This window comes from Sminthopsis crassicaudata, chromosome 3 (genome assembly GCF_048593235.1).
Source record: "Sminthopsis crassicaudata isolate SCR6 chromosome 3, ASM4859323v1, whole genome shotgun sequence".
Taxonomy (NCBI): domain Eukaryota; kingdom Metazoa; phylum Chordata; class Mammalia; order Dasyuromorphia; family Dasyuridae; genus Sminthopsis; species Sminthopsis crassicaudata.
In genome coordinates, this window is record NC_133619.1 from 375712446 (window position 1) to 375734827 (window position 22382).

A 22382-nucleotide genomic window follows, 5' to 3' on the forward strand; every position below is an offset into this window, starting at 1 on the left:
AATAAGGGAGCAAGTGAGTCACACTTTTAAAGTGACATTTATATTTGCACAGTTAATTTTATAGCTATATCTATATCACTTATATAATGCTCTGAATACACTACACTTGTAAATGTTTGATAAATTCTGCAATAACTAACTCCCCCTCCAGTTTCATCCAAGGTCAAACATGCTGTGATATAAGCCCAGTAGAAACACTGCTGAGTGAAAGAGTATGCAGTTTGATAACTTTTTGAGCATAGTTCCAATTTGCTCTCCAGAATGGTTGGATCCATTCACAGTTCCACCAACCACGTATCAGTGTCCCAGTTTTCTCACATTCCCTCTGACATTCATCATTATCTTTTTCTGTCATCTTTTTAATACTCTAATACAAATTCTTAGTACACTGATCTTTCCAGGAGATTTGGTATCACCAAGGTCATTTCCCTGATGGACATGTTTATACTCTTTTGGTCTTTTTACTCTTTAGAAATCTGCTCTAACCTTAGGGCATTTTGTTACTTTAAAAAGTATAGCAAAGCATGCTCTTAAAATGGAACAGTTGAAACCTAATGAGGAACAATTATCTTTAAGCCTTAGGAATTCAATATAAAGATGAGAAAGAAATTCTTAAATATTAAATGGCTTAATTTAGTAAGCTGTCAAAAACGTAGAATTCTTGTGCAAGTGACCTTGAAATGTATTCTCTGATTTTCAAGCAAGAAGACAAATAAAGCAAGAGTTAAAAACAACTCTTCTTCCTATTGAGTGTCTCCAGATTAAATAATATGTTGATTTCTTCACTAGTACATAAAGGATTTGCAATGTACATCAGACTAAATGAATGAAAAAGCATTTACTGAGTGCTTGCTGTGTGTAAAATCCCAGGATGAGGTCCCTTCTATACTTTAATTAACTTAAATGAATCACTATGACAAAAAACCCTTCAAAACCAAAAAAATTTGTGTCGTCCAACTCTCTGGTGATGAGTTTTTTTTTTTTTTTTAATATAACAAACAGGTCCTCTGATGAGCATCCTTGAAGCCTTTCCAGCAGATCCCAAACGCAGTTTTCTAAAACTTGGGGTCATTGCCATATCATAATAAAAGTATTGAACAAGACCATAACTATTAAAAACCCTCCTGTCATTTCTTCCTTCTCCACCACTAATATGAGAAAAACGATCAATAATCATACCATCAAAATTGGGTAGGAATAAATTGTATACAAATGAGCTTTTAAACAAATCATTTTATTTTTCATCTGAAAATTAAAAGCAATGTCAAATAAGAAAGGCTGCTTTTTTCAAAGGAACAGAATTCATGAAACAGATGCAATGTTCTACCTCGTGAATTAAAACATATGTAGTTTTAAGTTCTTCCTCTGATTACAGAGACCACATAGTTGCTGGGATCCAGCCTGAACTGGACAAGAGCTGGTGTGAGCATAAGTGAATTCAAGGAAAGTGAGACAGAAACATACAGAAATATATATTCTTTTTCTTGCCTTTAAAATGACCTCCTTTTCTACTGCATTTGTGAATATATCATCATTCAAACACTAGACTTGTGTTTAATCTGTACTTTCCACCAGTTTTCCATCATTAAACATTAAAAATAGTCACTTAAAAATCCCTTTTAATCTTCAAGCAAGTAGTTGGGGTTAACGACCAGGTAGGGGTCTGCCTCGAAACTCTCACTTCCTTCTGAAGAACCTTTCAATCCAGCTTGAGTGAGTTCAATTAGAACGTGATCCTGAAAAACAGACAAATAAGTCTCAGAAAATAGTATTGTGCAAGACCTAAGAGATGGTGATCCCCTTCAAGAGCCTTGCACCTGTCATCTTATCAGTAGCTGCCATGTTCTCTTTTTCACCTCAAAAGAAATCAATACATTCCAACACTACCAACTCTCTTGCTCAATCCCTTTTCTAAAAGACATTGACCCTTTCATAGAACAAAATGCTTTGTGTAAAATCCTTGTTTAGATGGCACCCCATTTTCATACCATGATATCCTCTCTCAGAGTCTAACACCAGGCCTGGCTTGTTTGTCTGAAGTTATCTCCCCACTTAGGATTTTCTTTAATTTAAAATTTCTAATGATGCTTCTTTATATTAATCACTTCCTCTGCCTCACTGAGCCCGCCTTTCTGTAAAGGAAACTTAAGCAAAAATATCCAGTACAAGGACTACCTAACAATTTATACACCAGTAATTGCACCTAAGTGGTGAATGCACAGGGCACCAGCCTGAGTCAGTAACCACTGAGTTTATATCTAGCCTCAGACATTTTCTGTAATGTTCTCTGGTTTGGTTTCTTGGGGGTCTTTGAGGCAGCCTTTGTTTCTGTCAGAGTAATCACCACAAGGACAAATTCTTTATTATCTCCATCATGGGGCTGGGCAGATTTCTGGAGAGCCTTTCAGACTGGCCTTGTTCTCACTGGAAAAATGCAAGAGGAGAGCCTGCAACCAGTGGCCTGACTGAAGAACAAATAAATGTCTGTCCTTGGTTCCGAGAGCTTGAGCTCCCACCTGACTTCTCTGCCCTTTGAGAGCTTCTCCTCTGTGGTTCTCAGTCCCTGCTTATATGATCCACACTGAATGTAAACCAATCATATCTATAGGAAACCATTATTTATTGAAGATTAAATCAATCATACTGAATCATGCTAAACTAGATAACCATTGTCTCATCAATTGCACTGACTTAGCTCCTTGTTTCAAGTTCAGAGTTCTGGCCCACAACAAGTTTCTCCTTATATGATGTTGGACAAGTCACCGAATCTGTTTGCCTCAGTTTCCACAAACATAAAATAGGTTTAATAATAGTACCTACCTCCTAGAGTTGTTATGGATCAAATGAGCCATGTGTAAAGGGTTTAGTACAGTGCCTGGCACACAATAAGCACTATGGAAATGTAATTATTTATGCTAGCAGTAGAATGCTCTCCCTCCACCTGATTTCCTTCAAGTCCCAGCTAAAATCCCAGTTCTTCAACTTCCTCATTTCCTACTCCATGCACAGCTATGTACAGAAAAAAAGATATTCTTCCACCTTTCTGCTATGCACAAGTGTTCCACAGAAAGCCTGCATCTGACCCCCATCTGTGGCCATGTCTTTGCTTCCTCTGCCTAGCAATTCCAAACCCTGTCCTCTCAGGACCCCCACTCTATGTAAACCAGTTCTTCTTCTTTTGAGCCTCTTGCCCACCCCTTGTCCTATGGCTGATCTTGTCATAAGCTGCCTCAGTTGTGAATGTCTTCTGCTGAACAAAAATGGAGAAAACTGCGCTCTCCCTTTCCCTGCCATCACTAAATATCCTTTGTGGGATCTTCATCCACCTCATACTCAGTGGAGAGGTCCACAAGGCTCTGTCCTGGGCCCATAATTCTCCTGATGACTTCATCAGCTCCCAGGGATTCACTTATCAAGATGACTTTCAGGTCTGCTCACCAAGTTCTGAGCTTTCTCCCAATCTCTAGTCTTCAGGGGCAGAGGGGGAGGAGAGCGCATGAGGCAATTACAATTCCTCTCTACTTGCCCAAGATCGCCCAGTTCGTACTATCGAGTGTCTGAGGCTGCCTTTGACCTGAGACCCTGCTAATCTCAGGGCCGGTGCTCTATCCACTGCCCCCACTTTCCAGTCCTGCTGGGCTTCCTGCAGACACCTCCAACTCAAGATGTCCACTTGTCCTTGTGCCCAAAAGCTCCCCTAGCGCTGCTAAGGATGCCACAGGCTCCCAGCCTCCCTGGAATGCTCTCCCTTTCTCACCTCCCTAGGCACACTCTGCTTCCAAGGCCCATCATGTCTAGCCTAGTCCCCTTCTCTGACTCTGGCCTCCTACCTGGATGCCAGACAGCCTCTCATCCTCCTTCCTTAGTGCTGACCTTTTCTTCCCCCCTTCTGCCCCACACTCAGCAGTTAACCCATCTTCTGCCCAAGCTTCCCTGCCCTCCCTCCAGTCCAACAAACACTGAGGGCTCTTACCTGCCCCCAGGGTCAAACATGAACACCTGGGCCCACCGTCCTAATCTTCCTGCTCCAACTCCCCTCCAGGACACTGCAGTTCTGGATGTCCCGAGCATGGAAAGCTCGCCCTCATGTCCACCCCCTAGCTCTGCTCATGTCTCAGCTAATAAGTCAAAGGCTCCAAGAAACTATTCTCCCTAAGCTGAGTGCTTCCCTCTAAGACTGCCCTCAGTTTATCCTGTACAAACATAGTGGATTGTTCCTGTTAGACTATGAGCTTTTAGATATCAGGAGCTGATTTTTGTCCTATTAAACATTTCCAGGACAGTGCAGGCACATTACTAAATGTTAGCTGATTTCATTAGTCTCTTTAAAAAAAAACAGGGACAGTGTCTACTGAAGTTGCTTGTATCACACTAGGCACATGCTTAATAAATAGGCACTTAATGAATAGCACTGGCATAGTAAGTCATAAACACACCATGCCATATGGTGATAACTTTTAAAGACATGATTTATTTCAAAGCAGATGGACCATACTCTCCTAATTTTTGGATTTTGCAAAATGGCACAAATTCCTGACATTCAAAATTCTATCAGATTTATTTCAATATTACTCTTGATGACTTTTTAATAAGTGACTAGGTAAATTCCTCCTCACACATGTCTAATCTAGTTTTTAGTATCATTTTTATCATATTTCACTTGAAAACATTTTCATCCTGTGCTTAAAAAAAAAAAAAAGGTAAAAACATGCCATCTGGATTATTTAATGGCATATGGCTTCATGCCCATGTTTTCTTTTGATAGCAATGCCTGTACCACACTTTCCAAAGTCAATTTAAAATTTCTACTAAGAATTTTCTTAGCCAAGTCTAAAGAGAAGTAGAAATTAGGAAACAGTGTAATAGCATTCAGAGAATAAAAACAATCCCAAATATCAACATTAAAATCACTGGGGAATCTAGGGGGCAAAAAGCCCTAGCCAACTACATTTTGTAATAATAGATAGAATATAATAATATAATGTCATTTAATAAGACAAGGGCCATATATTGCTAGCCCTGTGATCTCCTGTGTCCAGTTAGCACATTTGCATAAAACATAGTAGTAATAGTTTAACATTTATATGAACTTTAAGGTTTGCAAAGTGCTTTATACCTAAATATATATTTCAGTTGGCTGTCATAACAACTCTGGGAGACAGACACTATTATCATCTCTATTTTTACTAATGAAGAAACTGATGCAGATAGAAATGAAATGACTTGACTGAGGTCACCCAACTATTGTCGTCCCAACTTCAGGTCCCATACTGCCTACTGTGCCACTTAGCTGCCCCTTCCTCCCCCAATTAATCATGATCTCACAATGATCACAGAAATGGCTCTCCTCGTTCTCAGCAGTCTCACTTGGGGACTTCTCCAACATGTTCCACCATGACCAAGATGACTTCCCCGTCTATGAGATTTCCACTTCTCCCCTAACTTAATGTCTCTGACTGATGCCCCCATGTCCTGTGTTGGGTGCCTCCCCCTCCCAGGGCTTCTGTCCCCTTCAGCTTCCTTTTGTTTTTATCTTCCCCACCAGACTGTAAACTCCTTAAGGGCAGGGAAGGCCTTTCTCTTTTTGTATTTTGTACCCCTAGTACTTCTCAGAGTGCCTTAAGCAGAGGTACTTAACTGCTTATGGAGTATAAACTCATTCTACACTAGTGAAGAGGCAACTCAATACACACACACACACACACACACACCCTAGGTTTAAGACAAATTCACACACCATAATTTCTTATTATTCAATTCTGATTTTCAGTTTGCTGTTTCCCTAATACAAATCTGTCCTCCTTTCTAACAGCAATCATAACCAATAGATACAAGAAATGAAACAACAACAAAAATTAATCCTGAAACCAGATCTGTCCTTATTATCTGAATATAACTAAATAAGCTAAACAAAGCCAACCAAAAAATACCAAGAGAAGTTTGATCAGAGATCTTGAAGTATTATTTACTTCCATGAACTTAATCCTTAAGCAAACCTGTGTTTCTTCCATCAGAAGAAATTAAGGTCTTTGGTTTACCTAACAGGTTCTTTAAGCCCCAATTTGCTTTGGAATCCATAAGAATCTGACTCTTTGTTGAAACTCCAGTGTTAAATACAGAATTGATAAACATTTACTAATGAAGTTCCAAGCCAACAAAATAATAAGTTAAAATCTTCCCCCATTAAGATCTGGGCACATGAAATTCTTTACATACATAATGTATGAGCCGATGAATGACTTTCTCTATGATTCTCTTTTTATTTATAAGTTCCTCTTCAGAGTCTATTTCCGATTCTATTTCTTTCAAGTACCAATTAACAAGTTCGCTCTTCTTTAGTGCTGACTCATCCTCTTCTGCAACGAGAAATAAATTTTTTAAAGGGTAAAATTATTCTTCTACAAAATGCAATGCCAATTCCCTGGGTTTATGCACACAAAAAGATACACTGTGCAGTTTAGATTATTGCCAACCTGTCAGAAAGCACAGCTGCTATAATAAAGTTCATACTGCACCAGCAGGAGTCTGAAATAACCTGTCATATTACTTGTATTAGAGAACTTACTTTAGGCTAAAAGAAGAAAAATCTAATAAAACAAGGATTACATTTAATGAGCTGCTTAAAGTTATTCAAGTTTAACGTACACAAGTTTTTCTGTCAGAAAAATTTCTCCACTCTATAGTCTGAGAAGTGAGTACCTACCAAATTCAGCTGAAAACAGGAACAGGATGTCAAGGATCAGAGTGACAAGCAGAGCTTCTCAGAAGAACAAATGTGTAGTAAGAGAAGTTCATTAAAGCAAGATTTTAAGGAACAGAGAAGCCTTGATTCCCAGTGATCAAGAACACATTAACACCATGTTGAAATTAGAACTCAAGAATTTGCTGCACAGATTAAAACTTAAAAGTATTTTAACATGTGCTCATTGGGCTTCGTGAACTTAAGCATCAAGATCCAGATGTCCAAGAATGGGTTTGTAAATCAACGGGTCTCAAGCTTTTTAATAGCAGTACTCCTTTTATGTTCTTAAAAATTACTGATGATTCCAAAATATCTTATTAGACTATTTCCACTGATTTATTATATTAGCAATTAAAGCTGATAAAGACTTAAAATATCTATTGATTCACTAAAAATAATAAACCCATTTAAGTATGCTTAACTATATTTTCCAAAACAAAAATTTAATGAGACAACTGTCATTGTTTTTATATATTTTTGCAACTATTGGTAATGTTTGGCTTTTAAGACAGCTGGATTCTTATATCTACTTCAGCATTCAATTTTTTTGTGCTATGTTGTTTCGATTGAAGTATATGAAGAAAATCTGGTCTCACAAAAGTATATACTTGGAAGAGGGAGGATTTTGATAGGCAAATAATGTCTTAGTATTATTAATATTAAAATTTTTGATATTGTATACCCCTTGAAAAGGTTTCAGATACTCCTAAAAGTCCATAGACTCTTTGAAAACCAATTATAGATATGCCTCCTGAAATAAATAAATAAGCTAAATCATCAGTCTTTGTCCGAACTTTAGGATAAAGTGGAACACAAACTTTAAACTGACATTTCAATGAGCTGAAATCACTCGTCTTAAATATCAACTAACTACATTCCATTACGGGCAGGAACCACCCACTACATAGTTGGAAATTTGATATTTTCCTTGATTAGTTGAACTGCCCCCCTCACCAGCATCTTTTTCATAAGTGGGGGAAGGGAAGATGATGATCCAATGCAATTTATTTGGAAAATAAAGTCATTATGACTTGGGAGTTAGATCTAATCTTGGATCTCATCTCCTGTCTTTCAAACCTCTTCACGCCTCAGTTTCTTTATTTGCCAAAGGAGGAGGCAGAAGCTGATCATGTCATATGAAAGAAAGCATAAATCATTTTGTAGATGCTATAAAATAAGCTATATTAGGAACTGATGAGCTTCTTTCTTGGGAATTCATTCTTTCCTAAATGAGAAGCAAGGGAGAGAGACAGATCTTGATGCTTTTTCTAATGACAGCTGGTCTGTCCCCTTCCCCTCTTCCCACTCCTAAGTGGTCAAGCAGCTCGGGATCATGCTTTCTTACTCCTTGACAATAAAGCAGAACTCATGTGGATAATGTTCATAGCTGGGATGCATGTCGGAAATTAGTCTCAAAAGTTATCCTAAGAACTACCCCCCCACACTGATTTTTAAGGAGTTATTTTTTTTTTAAATCTCAGAGCTTGTATCCCAACTTTCTTCTTTCCAATCTCTGAAAGAAATGAACAAGAAAACTTTCCCAAGTACAATTTACACTAGTCTCTGGAGCCTCTTCCAAATTAGAGAAACTATTAAAACAGTAGGGTGTACAAGGAAGATAACCTGATACTGAATTAAATACTTGAGTGCTTAAAATAATTAAGATGAGGAATTCATTTTATTTCTAGCTCAAAATGGCCTTAGGATAGTTGACATTTATTTCCCTGGTCTTAATTTCTTGGCCTATAAAATGTGGATGTTTATATAGCACATAGAGCAACTGTTAAAAGCAATAATTTTGAGTATTCAGGAAGAAAACAAAATCATTGTTTTTTTCCCCCCCCAGTTTCCAAATAAATGCCATTTTAAAGTGTTGTTTAAAATGCCAAATAAGTAACAACAACAAAAAAAGCAATTGAATATATTCTTTTGACCATACCCCCAAAAAGTTTGCTGGGCAAATTGGCTATTTTCACAAATTCATTCTTTATAGGATCTCAAATGTTAAGATGATAGAGTCAGTCTATTTCAATAGAATTTGTGCAAATGCCTGAAAACATATGTATTAAGCCTAGATTCTTACCTTCTTCCATCTTCCTAAGGTGTAACACAATGAGATTAGAGATGCGGCAGTATTCAGAGAAGCCAAGTCTCAAGGAGGCTTTGGGAGCTGCATCCTGATTCACATCTTCACTGTGACCGTTGATTCCATTGACAGTAACTGGGACATCAGCATGATCTAATTTAAAAAGTCAAATCTAGTAAATATTTTGGTGGCTATATACAGTTACCTAACTTGTATGAGTATGAGAGGATCGCTTGAAGAGGAACTGAAATTTAACTTGTAAATACCTCCTTGCCAGGAGTAACTAACAAAGATTTAGGACTAAAATTTTTTCCAAGTCTCATATAAATTGTTAATAATATTAATAGCAAGTGTTTCTATACAAAGTTAAGATTTATAAAGCACTTCCCTAAATAAAAACAAGCTTGTACAAATAAATGCACAAAATTTTATATATTTTTCCTCCCTTATCCCAAATTTCTCTACTGAAATGATCTTTTGCCCAACAAGTTTTTCTGAAAAACTTTTAGGAATCTTTTTGGGTCTCTTAACTCACATAGGCTCAGATGTGCCAAAACTCACCATTGATGCCATCTGGATGTTCTTCTACTTCCATTAGGGGCTCTTCCTCTTGCTCCAAATTGATATCTGGTGTCTCTACTCTAATGATAGACTTATTCAATAACCTGAATGCTTCCTTCACATGTTTAGGTTGTACCTGAACAGAGGGAGAGAATAAAGCTGACATTCATTTGAGTTGATTCACCAAGCAGAATCTATCTAAGCATAATTAACACACACAACATACCAGTTATATTTAACAAGGATTAAATGAAAATCTAACCTCTTTCCCTCTCTACAATAAAAGTATTAAAAAGAAAGAAGCCCTACACCAATGGAAAATAGTTCATTATCTAATCCTCTTCCTCCAGTTATCAATTAGTTGATAATAGCGACAATACTGATGATATCTATGTGGCACTTGAAGGTTTACAGTACTTTGCTTAAATTATTAAATTATCTTGCTCTAAAAAATTAACCAAGCAAATTTTCACACTATTCTCTTGGAGAGAAGAGAATAGCTGTTTTCCATCAATTCTAATTTTAAGGAGTACTATATCTTTACAATTTGGATGCAGCTGAATTTAGTCCCATGTTTCCATATATATACTACATAAAACATATATGGATAATTGCCCAGCATATGCTGAGGATGGAGTGCAAGACTGTAAGAGACCTGAGGTGTCCAAACAGATAAGGACTGAGAGTAAGCTCAGGTCTAGAACACATTACCTAGCCTTATAAATGGGCCCTTTTTTTCCCCTCCCTCTTACATTATTTCACTTGAAAATCTCATCAGCTGCTATGGGTTCAATTATTGCCTCTATACTGAGTATTCTCAGATCTACTTATCTAGCCCTAACCTCTCTGGGGATCTTCAGTTTTCTGTCTCCAACTTCTTATTGGACACTTCAAACTGGACATCCCACAGATATCTTAAACTCAACACATGTCAAAACAGTATTCATTCTTTCTCCCCCAATTTCTCTCCCTTCTCATTACTGTCAAGGGCACTACTATCCTCCCAGTCTCCAAGATACCCCACCTAAATGTTATTCTTGTCCCTTGTTATTTCTCCCCCCAGCCCCAGCCCCAGCCCCAATCCAATCTGCAGCCAAAGTTTGTTGACTTTTACATCTGCATTATCTCGAATATTCTCTCTCCTCTGAAAAAGCTGTCCCCCTGCCCAGGACCTGACCGTCTCACACCGGGACTGGGACAATATCTGGCTACTTAGATCCCTGCTTCAATTCTCTCCCCACTCCAGCTCATGTTCTCCTCAACAGTCAGAATGATCTTTCAGGCCTGACCATGTCACCACCCTCCACACAATAAAGTGCCTCCAGGACCAAACAGGAAATCCTCTACTTGGTGCTTAAAGCCCTCCCCAACCTGCCCCCTTTACAACCTTTCTCCTACCTTCCACCACCACTCTATCCTGTGTTCCAGCCTCCCCCTGCTCTCCAAACAAGAATCCTCACTGGCATCCTCCCTCTTCATTTCCTTCTCCAGGATGTCTATCCCATTCTGCTCCTAGCACTTTCCTCCTCCTGGTCACCTCCCAGGCCTCTTGTGCTTGTAGTTTTTTGCACGCTCTTCCCCCCTCCCTGATTACTCAGAGCTCCTTGAAGAAAGGCCCATGCTCAGCTCGTGGCACAGCACCCAGGTCCCTGCAGGTGCTTAGTAACCATTTACACAGCCATGGGGACCAGGCAGGTGACTTAGAGAAAGAACTCTGGTGAGGGAGCCCCTTCTTGTCACTCACTCTTGCTCACTTTATCTCCCCCACCTCGTGTAAGCTCATAAGTCCTTGATGATGGGTAGTTTAGGAGATCCTGCCCCACAACTGCCCCCCACAGCAATAAAGCTGCCTCTGACCCTCCCTCCTCAGCCAGACCTCGTCGCAGCAGTGCATGCGGGCCATGGCCTCTGAGAGCCGGATCATGCTCTCCAGCTGACGAACGGTGATCCTCCAGGAGGACTTGGTCACCCCGGAGCCATCCCTCTGGCGCAGGCGCTTGTACTGCTCCACGATGAAATCTTCCGACTCTTTGGAGATCTGTTTTGAGACACCCGGGGGGAGGGGCGGAGAGAGAATTGTAGAGGCCTCTGTTTACAGGGAGGCCTGGGGTTTTGTTTAGTAATATGCCTTAAGAGCCTGGAGACGTCTCAATAGCTGGGCCGAGAGTAAATGCTTTAATGGTAATGTCACTGGACTGCCATCTTAAAGTTCCTTACAAAACATCCGTGCCCAGGAAAACTTGTGACTTCACAGTGCTCTTAGAAAATGAAATGCTCCTGTATTGGACTACCTGCCATCTAGGGAAGGGGGTGGGGGGAAGGAGAGGAAAAGTGGGAACAGAAGGTTTTGCAAGGGTCAGTGCTGAAAAATTACCCGTTTTGTAAATAAAAAGCTATAATAATAATAATAATAATAAAATGTTCCATTGAGTTTAATGTACAGAAGGTGGGCTCATTTTAAGTAAAGGATTGTTTCTACAAGATGCATGACTTGCTGAGGCATGGGGATGTAATGCCTTTCACATGGGAATGTTAAAGCTCATTAAATGCATTAATACTAAAAGAATCCTTGAGAAGTAGTTCATTAACTCATGTTATCTTTGGAAGGATTAAGTGGTTAACTGCAAATATAAATGCTAATGATTTTAGAAAACTCTACTTCCTGAATTATGCAAAGAAAAAAAAAAAGAATAGAAGGTTAAGAATTATCTCAATTTTTCAGATCAAATAACTCAGCAATATTAAGCGAGCTGTGTCAAGGTCACAGAGTATTCAGCTCTGGAGAATATTCCAGATGGACTATCACCTCTCTGAAAACTTTTGCAAATAATATGTATTTCCCCGTAGTCTCATTCTGCCTAAGCATTTAAAAATCAACTAGAATGCCGTGAACAATCAGACAAATATGGATAATTAGAATCTAATCTAATCTCAAAATAGCATTTTAATCAATACAACCAGCTCTCAATCAGTTAGAATCTAATGGCATTGTGTTTGTTTTGAGGGGGAGGTCTCTCACTTTTAAAATAATAAAATGACAAGAAAATAAGATTATTTTTCTGAATTTATTAATGAAACAATCCATTCTTCCCTTCCCCTCCCTCAAACAAACCACAAACTTCCAAGGGCTGCCTTGACATTAGTACAGATTCAGTTCAACCTCTTATTAACAGCACTAACAATATACTATAAAAATATAATTCAGAAAGATGGCCTGCACAACCATTACCATACATCAGAATGATTTAATTATATTAATAATATTAATGTAAAGTAAATGGACCAATATATTTTATTCATTTATTTGGCTAGGCAATCAGGATTAAGTGACTTGCCCAGGATCACACAGTTAGTAAGTATCAAGTATCTGAGGCTGCGTTTGAACTCAGGTCCTCCTGATTCAAGGGCTAGTGCTCTATCTATTGCCCCTTGTAGCTGCCCCCAATATACTTTATTTACTTATTTTCATTCCCAACCAATACATTTTAAGAATTTTTAGGAACAAGAGTTCAAAAACAAAGGACCTTCCTGATTTGCTATAAATAATCCAAGAAGTTACATTCATAAAAACATGACATTCTGAATATTTCTGATTAGTTTCAAACTTTACTCCTCCATCTCCATTTTTTTTTTTTTAAGCCAGAGTCTACCTAACTATAGGTTGAATATAGTATATAGCTAAATATAGGCTGAATTTTCTCCCTGATAAATCTGGTTTGTATTAAATTTGAGTGTAGTTTATATAGTTTTTTTTTTTTTTTTTAGTGTATAACTATAATTTTTCTTTCAAAAAGTTTAGAGATATGGCCTATAGCAGATTGTATAGTAAACTGCAGTACAGGGAAAAGAACTGTGGGTGTAAACTCAGAAAAATATCAGTACCAATCTGAGCACTTCTCTTCGTTGGCTATATGAACTTGAGCAAGTTGGAAACTTAGTTTCTCTATATATAATTAGGGAATATATGCACTACCTACATCATAGGATTGTTCTGATGCTCAAATGAAATTAAATAAAGCACTCTGTAAACTGTGTAATGAGATGGAAAATATCAACTACGATGATGCAGAGAAGGATTCAGATCTGTCATCACATATAAAGTTTTTTAGCATATGGAACTTCCATTATGACCAGGGTAAATTGGCACCCTGCAAAGTTGTCTAGGGCACTGAAAAAGTAAAAACCAATTGCCCCCAGCCATATAGCAAGCTCAAGAAATGAGACTGAAATCTGGGTCTTCCAGACTTACGTTGGTTCTCTATTACACTGAGATGTCTCAGTTATTATCATTACTCAAAATACATAAATGTGAATTAATTTAACTTTCTTACTTCCCTTCTGAAAGACACAGAAAGTTCAAATGTTAGGTAGCTGGAAGACTTAGATAACCATTTAATTGGTAAGTGGAGGCTGGACATGTGTACCTCATTAGTTATGTTTGACTCTATTCTTTTCCTAAATTCAAATATGTCTTACATTATAACAGCAAACTTTTAAAGCCAGAATTCATTCCCCTGCCATTTTGTGTAATGCTCCTGCCTGAAGCACCATCTTGTACATATAATAGAATGTCAAAGAAGGTCAAGTTACCTTAGGCTTAAACTGCCTTGCAAAGAGCAGATACCTTCTAATGTCATCAAGGGAGTAGACTCGATCAATGGATTCCTCTATTCTTGAATGCAGATCCACTATCCGCCTGGCAATGGCATAATCTGTGACCTAAGTCAAACCAAAGATGTTTTTTTGATTAGCTGCCCACTGTCTACCCGTAACTTCTACACCCAGCTGCCAGAAACAAGAGACCTTCACTTGATTCTTTTCTAAAAAACACCCCTTCTAAAAAGGTAGAAATGTTTATAACAGTATAGAAAATAGTACAATGTCCCCAGATTGCCATCTAAACAAGTAAAATTTAGGTTATAAATATTTAGAATTTTATTTTCTGCACAATATTTATGGTACCATAGATTTTATTTGTTATAAAAAGTGAATATTGTCTAAAATCAATGTGTTTTTTTTTGTTTTAGATTTTAGCACAAAAGATCACAAAATTCTAGGGAATTACTACTGAGAAAAATGTTTGAATGTTAACAATTTTGTGTACTGTATTTCATGGTATTGTCTTAAGAAAAGTGCATATTATCAGAATTAATGTTTTGTTTTTTAAAAATTACATGCAGAAAAGAATATTTTCAGCAATCTCTAGCAATCTCAACCCAGTTTTGGATAGTCAAGAGAACCTAACTTTCTATTTCCAATAAATTCAATGTATCAAAAAAACAACAACAACAACAACAACAACAACACCCCTTCATCTTTTTAAGGCAATGTTTCACATGACTCCAGTTCCACTTAAGGTTAAAACTCAAACAATTTTTACTTCAGCTGCCTAACACATTTCCTGCCCACCCCCTGATATGAAAGGTCACTGCACACATGTGTGTCAGCTGTTCAGTTTTAACTTCCAGTCTATTTTCACTCATTCTTTCAAAGTGAAAACAAAAAAGGAGGGGGAGAACAACAGCTCCCACAGTTACCTCATTACACTCATCCACAAGAATAAAGAAGAGATCAAATCGTGACATGATGGGAGCTGAGAGATTTATGTTTTGCTTCAATGATTTTGACCTGTCATAGCGTCCACTCACTGGGTTTGCTGCAGCCAGAATGGATGTTCTGGCATTCAAAGTAGCCTGGCCACAAAACAAAGAAAAAAAATTAGAATGGAGAAACCCAACTCATTCATACCCTCTCTTTGATACAAAACATCAATAAAAAAGGCAACACTTTTTTTTAACCACATTTGTCCATTTTAAAATAGCATACATCTGGGATGTGAATCCAGGGTCAGAGCTAGAAAAGGATAAAGGAGAGAGAGAGAGAGAGAGAGAGAGAGAGAGAGAGAGAGAGAGAGAGAGAGAGAGAGAGAGAGAGAGAGAGAAAGAAAGAGAGAGAGAAAAGAGAAGAAAGAGAAGAGAGAAAGAAAGAATAAACGGAGAAGTCACCCTAGATGTCTACAGAATCTCAAGAGTAAAAAGTCTCTAGTGCATACTTTCTTGCAAAACAGACTACCTTGGGGGGAGGTTATTTTTGATCTACAAATAATCCCAATATTTTGCCCACCCTTTCCTTATTAGTGAGTGTCAAACCCACAAAACTCCACAATACCGCAGAAAACCAGTAATTTCTAGTGATAAGACAGTGTTCTCAATTCTTATGAAGTATTACTTTATTTCAGGGCCCCCCATTACCTCCTTCTGGACCTATTCTAAATGGTGAGGCTAGAGCTATGACATACCTTAACTCCAGCTTTGGTAATGGAGATTGTTTGCTGTTCCATTGCTTCATGAATGGCAACCTGATCCCTCATATCCATTTTATCAAATTCATCAATACAACATACACCCTGAAAGTAAATGGAGATTCAAGAGTGGGCAGTCTCATTACAAGCTTCAAAGAAAACAGGACCAACTTACCAAAAGCACAAGATTTTACCAACACAACAAAGAAAGTTCTCATTGGGGCAGCTAAGTGGTGCAGTGGATAGAGCATCAGCCTTGAATTCAGGAGGATCTGAGTTCAAATCTGCTCTCAGATACTTAACACTTCCTAGCTGTGTGACCCTGGGCAAGTCACTTAACTCCAGCCTCAGGGGAAAAAAAAAAAAAAGAAAAAAGAAAGTTCTCATTTTATTAACCAATAAGTATTTCTTTGTTAAGTGCCTACTACATTCTCTGCCCTCTAGAAACATTGGACTTGGAGTCAGGAAAACCTGAATTCAAATCCGGCTTCAGATACTTATTAGCTGTGTGACAACTGTTTGCCCCATTTTCCTCATCTGTAAAATAAGGATAATAACAGTAATTATCTCCCAGGGTTATTGTGAGGATGAAATGAGACAAAATCTTAAAGCAATATACAAATGCTAATTATTATTTATTAAAGGTGATGCTTGAGCTGAGCTAGTTTCCACGTAAACAGCTAAGTTCACATAAATATGATTTGTATATAAAGATACATCCAGTTACTGTAAAGACAGATTTTTTTGACCTTAAATCTTTAATTTGATCCCTGTTTGGTTCAATCCCTAAGTCACAAGTTACTTAATGGTCCCTTCTTAACTCACAACTCTTAATAACACATCTCAGAATGGGTTTCTTTATTCTTTGCCCAATTCTGGTGTAAGTAAGCATGATGGAAAATAATGTAATACACATCCTACAGCCTATTGGTATGTGTGTGAGCACAATACATTCATCCTGATTAAGTAAAGTTACTGCCCACTCCCAACCCATAAGCAAATTTCCTTCCTTTTGAGGGGCCAGACCTTATAGTTTAAATGTGGGGAACTCCTGATGGAGAAATACCTATCAATGCAGACTGGGCAAATCATCTAATTTACAACCTCAGTGTGGTCATGGGACCCTGAAGGATTAAGTATGATATATGACCATACTATTAAAATAGTATGACTAATCTGTCTCCAACGTAGGATTTGAACTCAGCTCAAGAAGAACATTATCTATTACACTAGGCAGAGGCTGGAGAGATGCCTGGATGAGGAAAGACACATTCTCCAGCGTGGTGGCTCACGCAGCGGAGCAACAAATTTAAAATGATGACAAAAAATATTGGGTTTTCACAAACCTATCAGGATACAATAAAAAGCAATGCACCCTGGAGAGTTCAGTAAATGCCTATGGACAGCACTATGTAATAATTTTGTTAGGCTACTAAATCAGGACAATTTGAAAACCATTCTCACGTCTTTTCTGAAGAAAAATTTTTAAAAAGCCATTTAATTTATTCCATCTTTTTAACTTTAACCTATTCTAAGAAAACAACCACATACCAAAAATAGCCACTGTCTCCACTTATTCCTATCATGACAAATTGAGTCTTAATTTTTAAATTCAAGAACCTAATCATTTCTTACATTATCTGCCAACATCAGAGCTCCGGCCTCAATGACAAACTCATGGGATTCTTCATCTCTGACCACAGCTGCAGTTAAGCCAGCAGCACTGGAGGCTTTACCGCTGGTATACACTGCTCGGGGACTGAACTCTTCCACGTGCCTATTCAAGGACATTACACGGAAAGGCATTATTAGATTAATCTGCAATTCAGGTCCATTCCCAGAGAGCCTTTTCCAGGAACAAGAGTGTGTAGGGATTGTGATAATTAGACATTAAATGACACTCTAGGATAAGTGAGAGCAACACAATGAGTACAGTCTATTCACAAAAGACAGAGCCCTTTCATTGGGTAGGGGAAAACCAATATCATACATAGGCTGATACACTACTATGAAAGCCTTATTTTCCTTGGCTTTTGAATGGTTAAGTTTCAAATGATGAGCTGAAGCTAATACAGGGATGGTATAATGATTTTAAGAGTAGGAAAAACGATTTTTGGAACATATCTATTCAAGATAACCAGATACAACAGCATAAACTTAGCATACATTTGACAAAGACAACATAGTTCTTAGAAAACATTTTTTTTAAAGATCTCATTTATCTTAGAGCCTCTATTTACACATCTAAAAAGCAATTCAGAGGAATGGCATTATGATGCAATGGAAACGAACCTGGAATCAAGGGATTGGGTTCAAATACTACTTCTCTAGCTGTTATTATCTGTTAAGATCCTTTCTAAGATCCCCAATGTCTGTCTGTGATTACATTGTTATAATCAGTGGCACTCTCAGGTAGTTAACATCTAACCATGAAACTCTAGAGCAAGAAAAAATTATGTAAACTTGAGGATATTTCCATGTTTTATAATTTTAAGAATGGCTAAGTCTCACCAAAAACAAAACAGAAAAAACTCTAAGTACCATAAATATTGTATTTATTTTATAAGTGGTTAAAACAAGATTTAGAGAGATGATATGATTTTTCCATAGTCATATGTAATTAGTGTCAATGCTAGGACTGAACCCAAGATTTCTAAGCCTAGGATGCCTATGTACATGGATTATCTTCCCCTCAGTATACACATACCTTAAGAGTATATAATGTTCCTGAGTATTATATACTAATCGAACATATACTCCTGCCACGCTCCCTATTCCTTACAAAACACAGAGAATGTGTATCAGGTAACCAAGAAATCCTTTAAACAAAAAGATCACTTTCTATCCCTGCCTCACTGTAACTAACGATGCTCACTTGAGGAACTGGCTCTTGGCTGTGCTGGGGTCACCAACAATGCAAACGTTTATGTCTCCTCTCAGGGAGGTGCCTTCTCCTGTTGTCTTAGGAACGCCTCCAAAGAGCATCAAAAGGACACCTCGCTTTACCTCATTGTTACCTGAAAGGGAAGGAGAGAAGTTAAGGGTGAAGTAAAAGTTAGATTTTATTGATTTATTTAAGGAAATGCATAGTGCCTGAAATGATCCAAAGCTACATCTTGTCATTAAAGCTCATTTTTTTCCATAATATTCTCCAAGTGATGTTATGGAGAATCATGAACTACAATACAAAATAGTCTCCAAAAGAATCACAACTATAATTCTCCAAAGGCAAATGGAGAAATGGGTTTAAAAAGTCCGCAGCCTTTTACCCTTTCATTTCAAAAGTGGTATTTCTATAATAAAAAAGAGGAAGACTAGAGAGTAAGGGGTTCAATTTCATACTGATGTGAGAGAGGATACTGGGTAAAAAATAAAAACGTTGATAGTGAAACACATGAGTCGTATAACGGTGAAACTCAATGGATTCAGCAACCTCATTTTCAAAAAAAAATCCAAAGACCTCACAGTTGAAAACTAGAAAGCAGTCTGGCAGAAATTGTTTTAAGTAACACCTCCTACCACATAACAAGATAATCTCCAAAAAGATACATGACTTAAAACACAAAAGGTCAAACTATAAACAACAAAGAACAAAGAAGAAATTACCATTCTGACCTATGGATAAGGGGGCAATTTTGATCACATAAAATTTAAAACCTTTTGTTCTACCAGATCCAAGGCAATTAAAATTATAGATGGGAAACAATTACTGGGAAAATTTTTTGCAGTGAATTTCTCTGATAAAGTCCTCATTTCTAAGATATATAAGGAATGGGTTTAAATGGGACCAAAAGTCATTCCTAATTGATAACCAAAGATTATGAACAAGCAGATATTGAGAAGCAATACACTCTACCAACCACACACAAAAATGCTTTAAATTACTAGTAAAAGAGAAAGAAAAATTAAAGAGACTCTGAAGCATCACTTCACCTCAAGTAGATTAGATTATTAACCTCTCAACATTCTGTCACATCTTAAGTTTACACAGCTCTCTTCAAACTATTACTACCTTCCCCCTAAGAGGAAGACAAGTGCTATTGGTAGAATTTTGATTTCTCCAGCCTGAGACAAAGCTTTCCCCATTACACTTATAGATTCTGAGGATCAGTGCAACTCTCCAACTAATAAAGGCAAAGATATAAGCAATTCTCAAGGGAAGAAATCTAAACTATAGATATGGAAAAAACACTCCAAAGTATTAATCAGAAAGAATGCAAATTAAAGAAACTCTTTAAGTTCCAAACTTTACTCATCTCACACCTATCAGGTTGACAAAGACAATGGAAAATGATAAATGGTACAGGGATAGTGAAAAAAGGGCACTTGAATCCACTGTTGGCAGAGCTGTGTACTCATGTACACAAATACAAATAACAACTCTTTTTGTAGTAGCAAAGACTTGAAAACCCAGGGAATAACTCAACTGGGGAATGGAATAATAAATATATGAAGGTGAAGGAACACTACATTCCACTGATTTGGTAGTTGTCCTTTGTAATTAGCGTATCAAAAAGACATTACCATGTCTGGGTCAATGTATAGCATGTCAGAAAGGTTGAACAGACCAATACAAGCTTGGAAGGTTTAATTGCAATAGTCCTGCTACACCAAGGATGTGGCAGGTAAGAATGGGAACTTTAGTCCCAACTTGGCATACAAGGTGGTCCACTGGACTGAAGCAGCAGTGAGATTCAGCAACCTCTGGGATAACTGAACAGCTTTAAAAAAGGACCACACAGTTCATCTTCTGATGTAAGGAAGAGATTAGAAAAGATGTCCTAAAAATTGTCCTAGTCAGCTAACCTAAGTCTGGACTGCTTACTACAGCATGCAGGGATCCTACACATCTGAAACACATTTAAAAAAAAAATCCAAATGTTCAAATGGTCTATTGTGCTATAAGAAATGATAGAGGAGACCATTTTGGAGAAATTTGAAAAATGAGGAAAATCAAAATAACAACTTATACAATATTGTAAAGACAAACAATTTTGAAATACTTAAACACTGATGAATTCAATAACCAATGACAATTCTAGAAGAGCCAAAATGAAGCATGATAACCAACCTCTTGAAAGAGAAATGATACTCACATATTTGAAACAATTCTTAGTGGACAAAGCCATTATTGCTTTGCTTTATTAGGTATATTTGTTACAAGTGTTTTCCCCCCTTTTTTGGGGGGTGATGGAGAGTAAGGGGGAGAGAAACTAAATGCTCATTAACTGAAAAAATATTCTAATTTTTCTAAGGAGTAACATAAACAATCATGCTGATCTCTCTCAGAAGACCTCGTAAAAGACCTCTAGTATCTCATTAGCATGTCATTTTTGGGATGTGTGGGTGAGATTATTGGGGTTAAATGACTTGCCTAGGGTCACACATCTAGCAAGAAGTAACAAATGTTTAAGGCTGGATTTGAAGTCAGATCCTCCTGAACTCAGACTGAGTGCTCTATCCACTATGCCATCTAGCTGCTCGAAGTGTCTCATTTTTAAAAGAAACATGTGGATAAGAAAGCATGGGTGGCTAGGGATCTGCATGCACGGTTAAAACCTCCACAGTGATGAGATCAGAGACCCTCTTTAATCAATAGCATGTCAAGAATGCATGACTTTAACAGTCTACCCTGTTGCCTTGTCTATAACTTAATAGGTAAATCTTAGAGAATTGCTAAAAGTCGTTAAGTGGCTTTTTCAGTCACATAGCTAGACAAATACCAAGATTTCTGGACTCCAAGTGCAGACTTGATCCACCATGCCATGATATACCCTTGGTCCATAAACCTCTGTAACCCTTGCACTCACCATGTAACTCCCCTCCTTGATAAACTTCAGTGGTTCCCTATGACTGCCAGGATCAAGTATTTTAAAACCCTCCTATTTGAGGATCCATATGAGCAAAAATGTTTGTGGCAGCCCTTTTTGTAGCGGCAAGAAACTGGAAACCGAGTGGATGCCCATCAGTTGGAGAATGGCTAAATAAATTATGATATATGAAGGTTGTAGAATACTATTGTCTATAAAAAATGACCAGTAAGATGATTTCAGAGAAGCCTGGAGAGACTTATGTGCACTGAATGAAGTAAGCAGAACCAGGAGATCATTGTACACAGCAACAACAAGATTATGTGATAATCAATTGTAAGGGACATGGCTTTTTTCAATATTGAGATGATTCAGGCCAATTCTAATAGATTTTTGATGAAGAGCTGTAGCGAGCTGTCGTCTCCAGAAGCTGCCGGATCGCTCTCTGGGAAGAGATCTGCTGTGTCTACTCAAATCTCTCCAACAGATTCTTCTTCCTGTAAATGAACCGTTGTCCCCAGGCAGTTGCTGTTAACTCTTGTCCTTAGAAGTGACTTCCCTTCCTGCAGAGAGCCCCGTCAGGCCTGATGTAATGCAGAGAGTCTTCTTCTTTCTCTGAGAGTCCTCTCTTTTATTCTCCCAGAGAATGGGCGTGGGATAATGCAAGGGCTTCTGGGAAGAACCACCCCAGCCAATGAGCTTGCCCCCTCTATCAAGTCAACCTGAGTTCTCACCTTGTAATTGTCCAGAAAACCTGAATTCTCACCTTGTCACTGTCCAGACAACCTCAGTTCTCACTTAGTAATCCTAACATCTCCCCCTTTCTTTTGATTTAGAACATAGGACAGTCATGACCTTGAAACATAAATCCATCAATATGGG

The 22382-nt window shown here is 37.8% G+C and overlaps 1 protein-coding gene across 1 annotated transcript in view; it reads right to left on the reverse strand.

Moving 5' to 3' along the window:
• Positions 1-1213: 1213 nt before the first annotated feature.
• The window catches only part of MCM6 (minichromosome maintenance complex component 6), a 45505-nt gene continuing 24336 nt past the window's right edge, over positions 1214-22382 (reverse strand). Inside the window, exons 8-17 of the mRNA XM_074301928.1 lie at positions 18566-18707; positions 17326-17467; positions 15688-15795; positions 14927-15082; positions 13980-14108; positions 11266-11427; positions 9390-9525; positions 8826-8981; positions 6217-6356; positions 1214-1736 (exon numbers count right to left, since the gene is read on the reverse strand). Coding sequence (XP_074158029.1) covers positions 1620-1736; positions 6217-6356; positions 8826-8981; positions 9390-9525; positions 11266-11427; positions 13980-14108; positions 14927-15082; positions 15688-15795; positions 17326-17467; positions 18566-18707 — 1388 coding nt within the window. The 3' untranslated portion in view covers positions 1214-1619. The remainder of the gene's footprint in view (positions 1737-6216; positions 6357-8825; positions 8982-9389; positions 9526-11265; positions 11428-13979; positions 14109-14926; positions 15083-15687; positions 15796-17325; positions 17468-18565; positions 18708-22382) is intronic.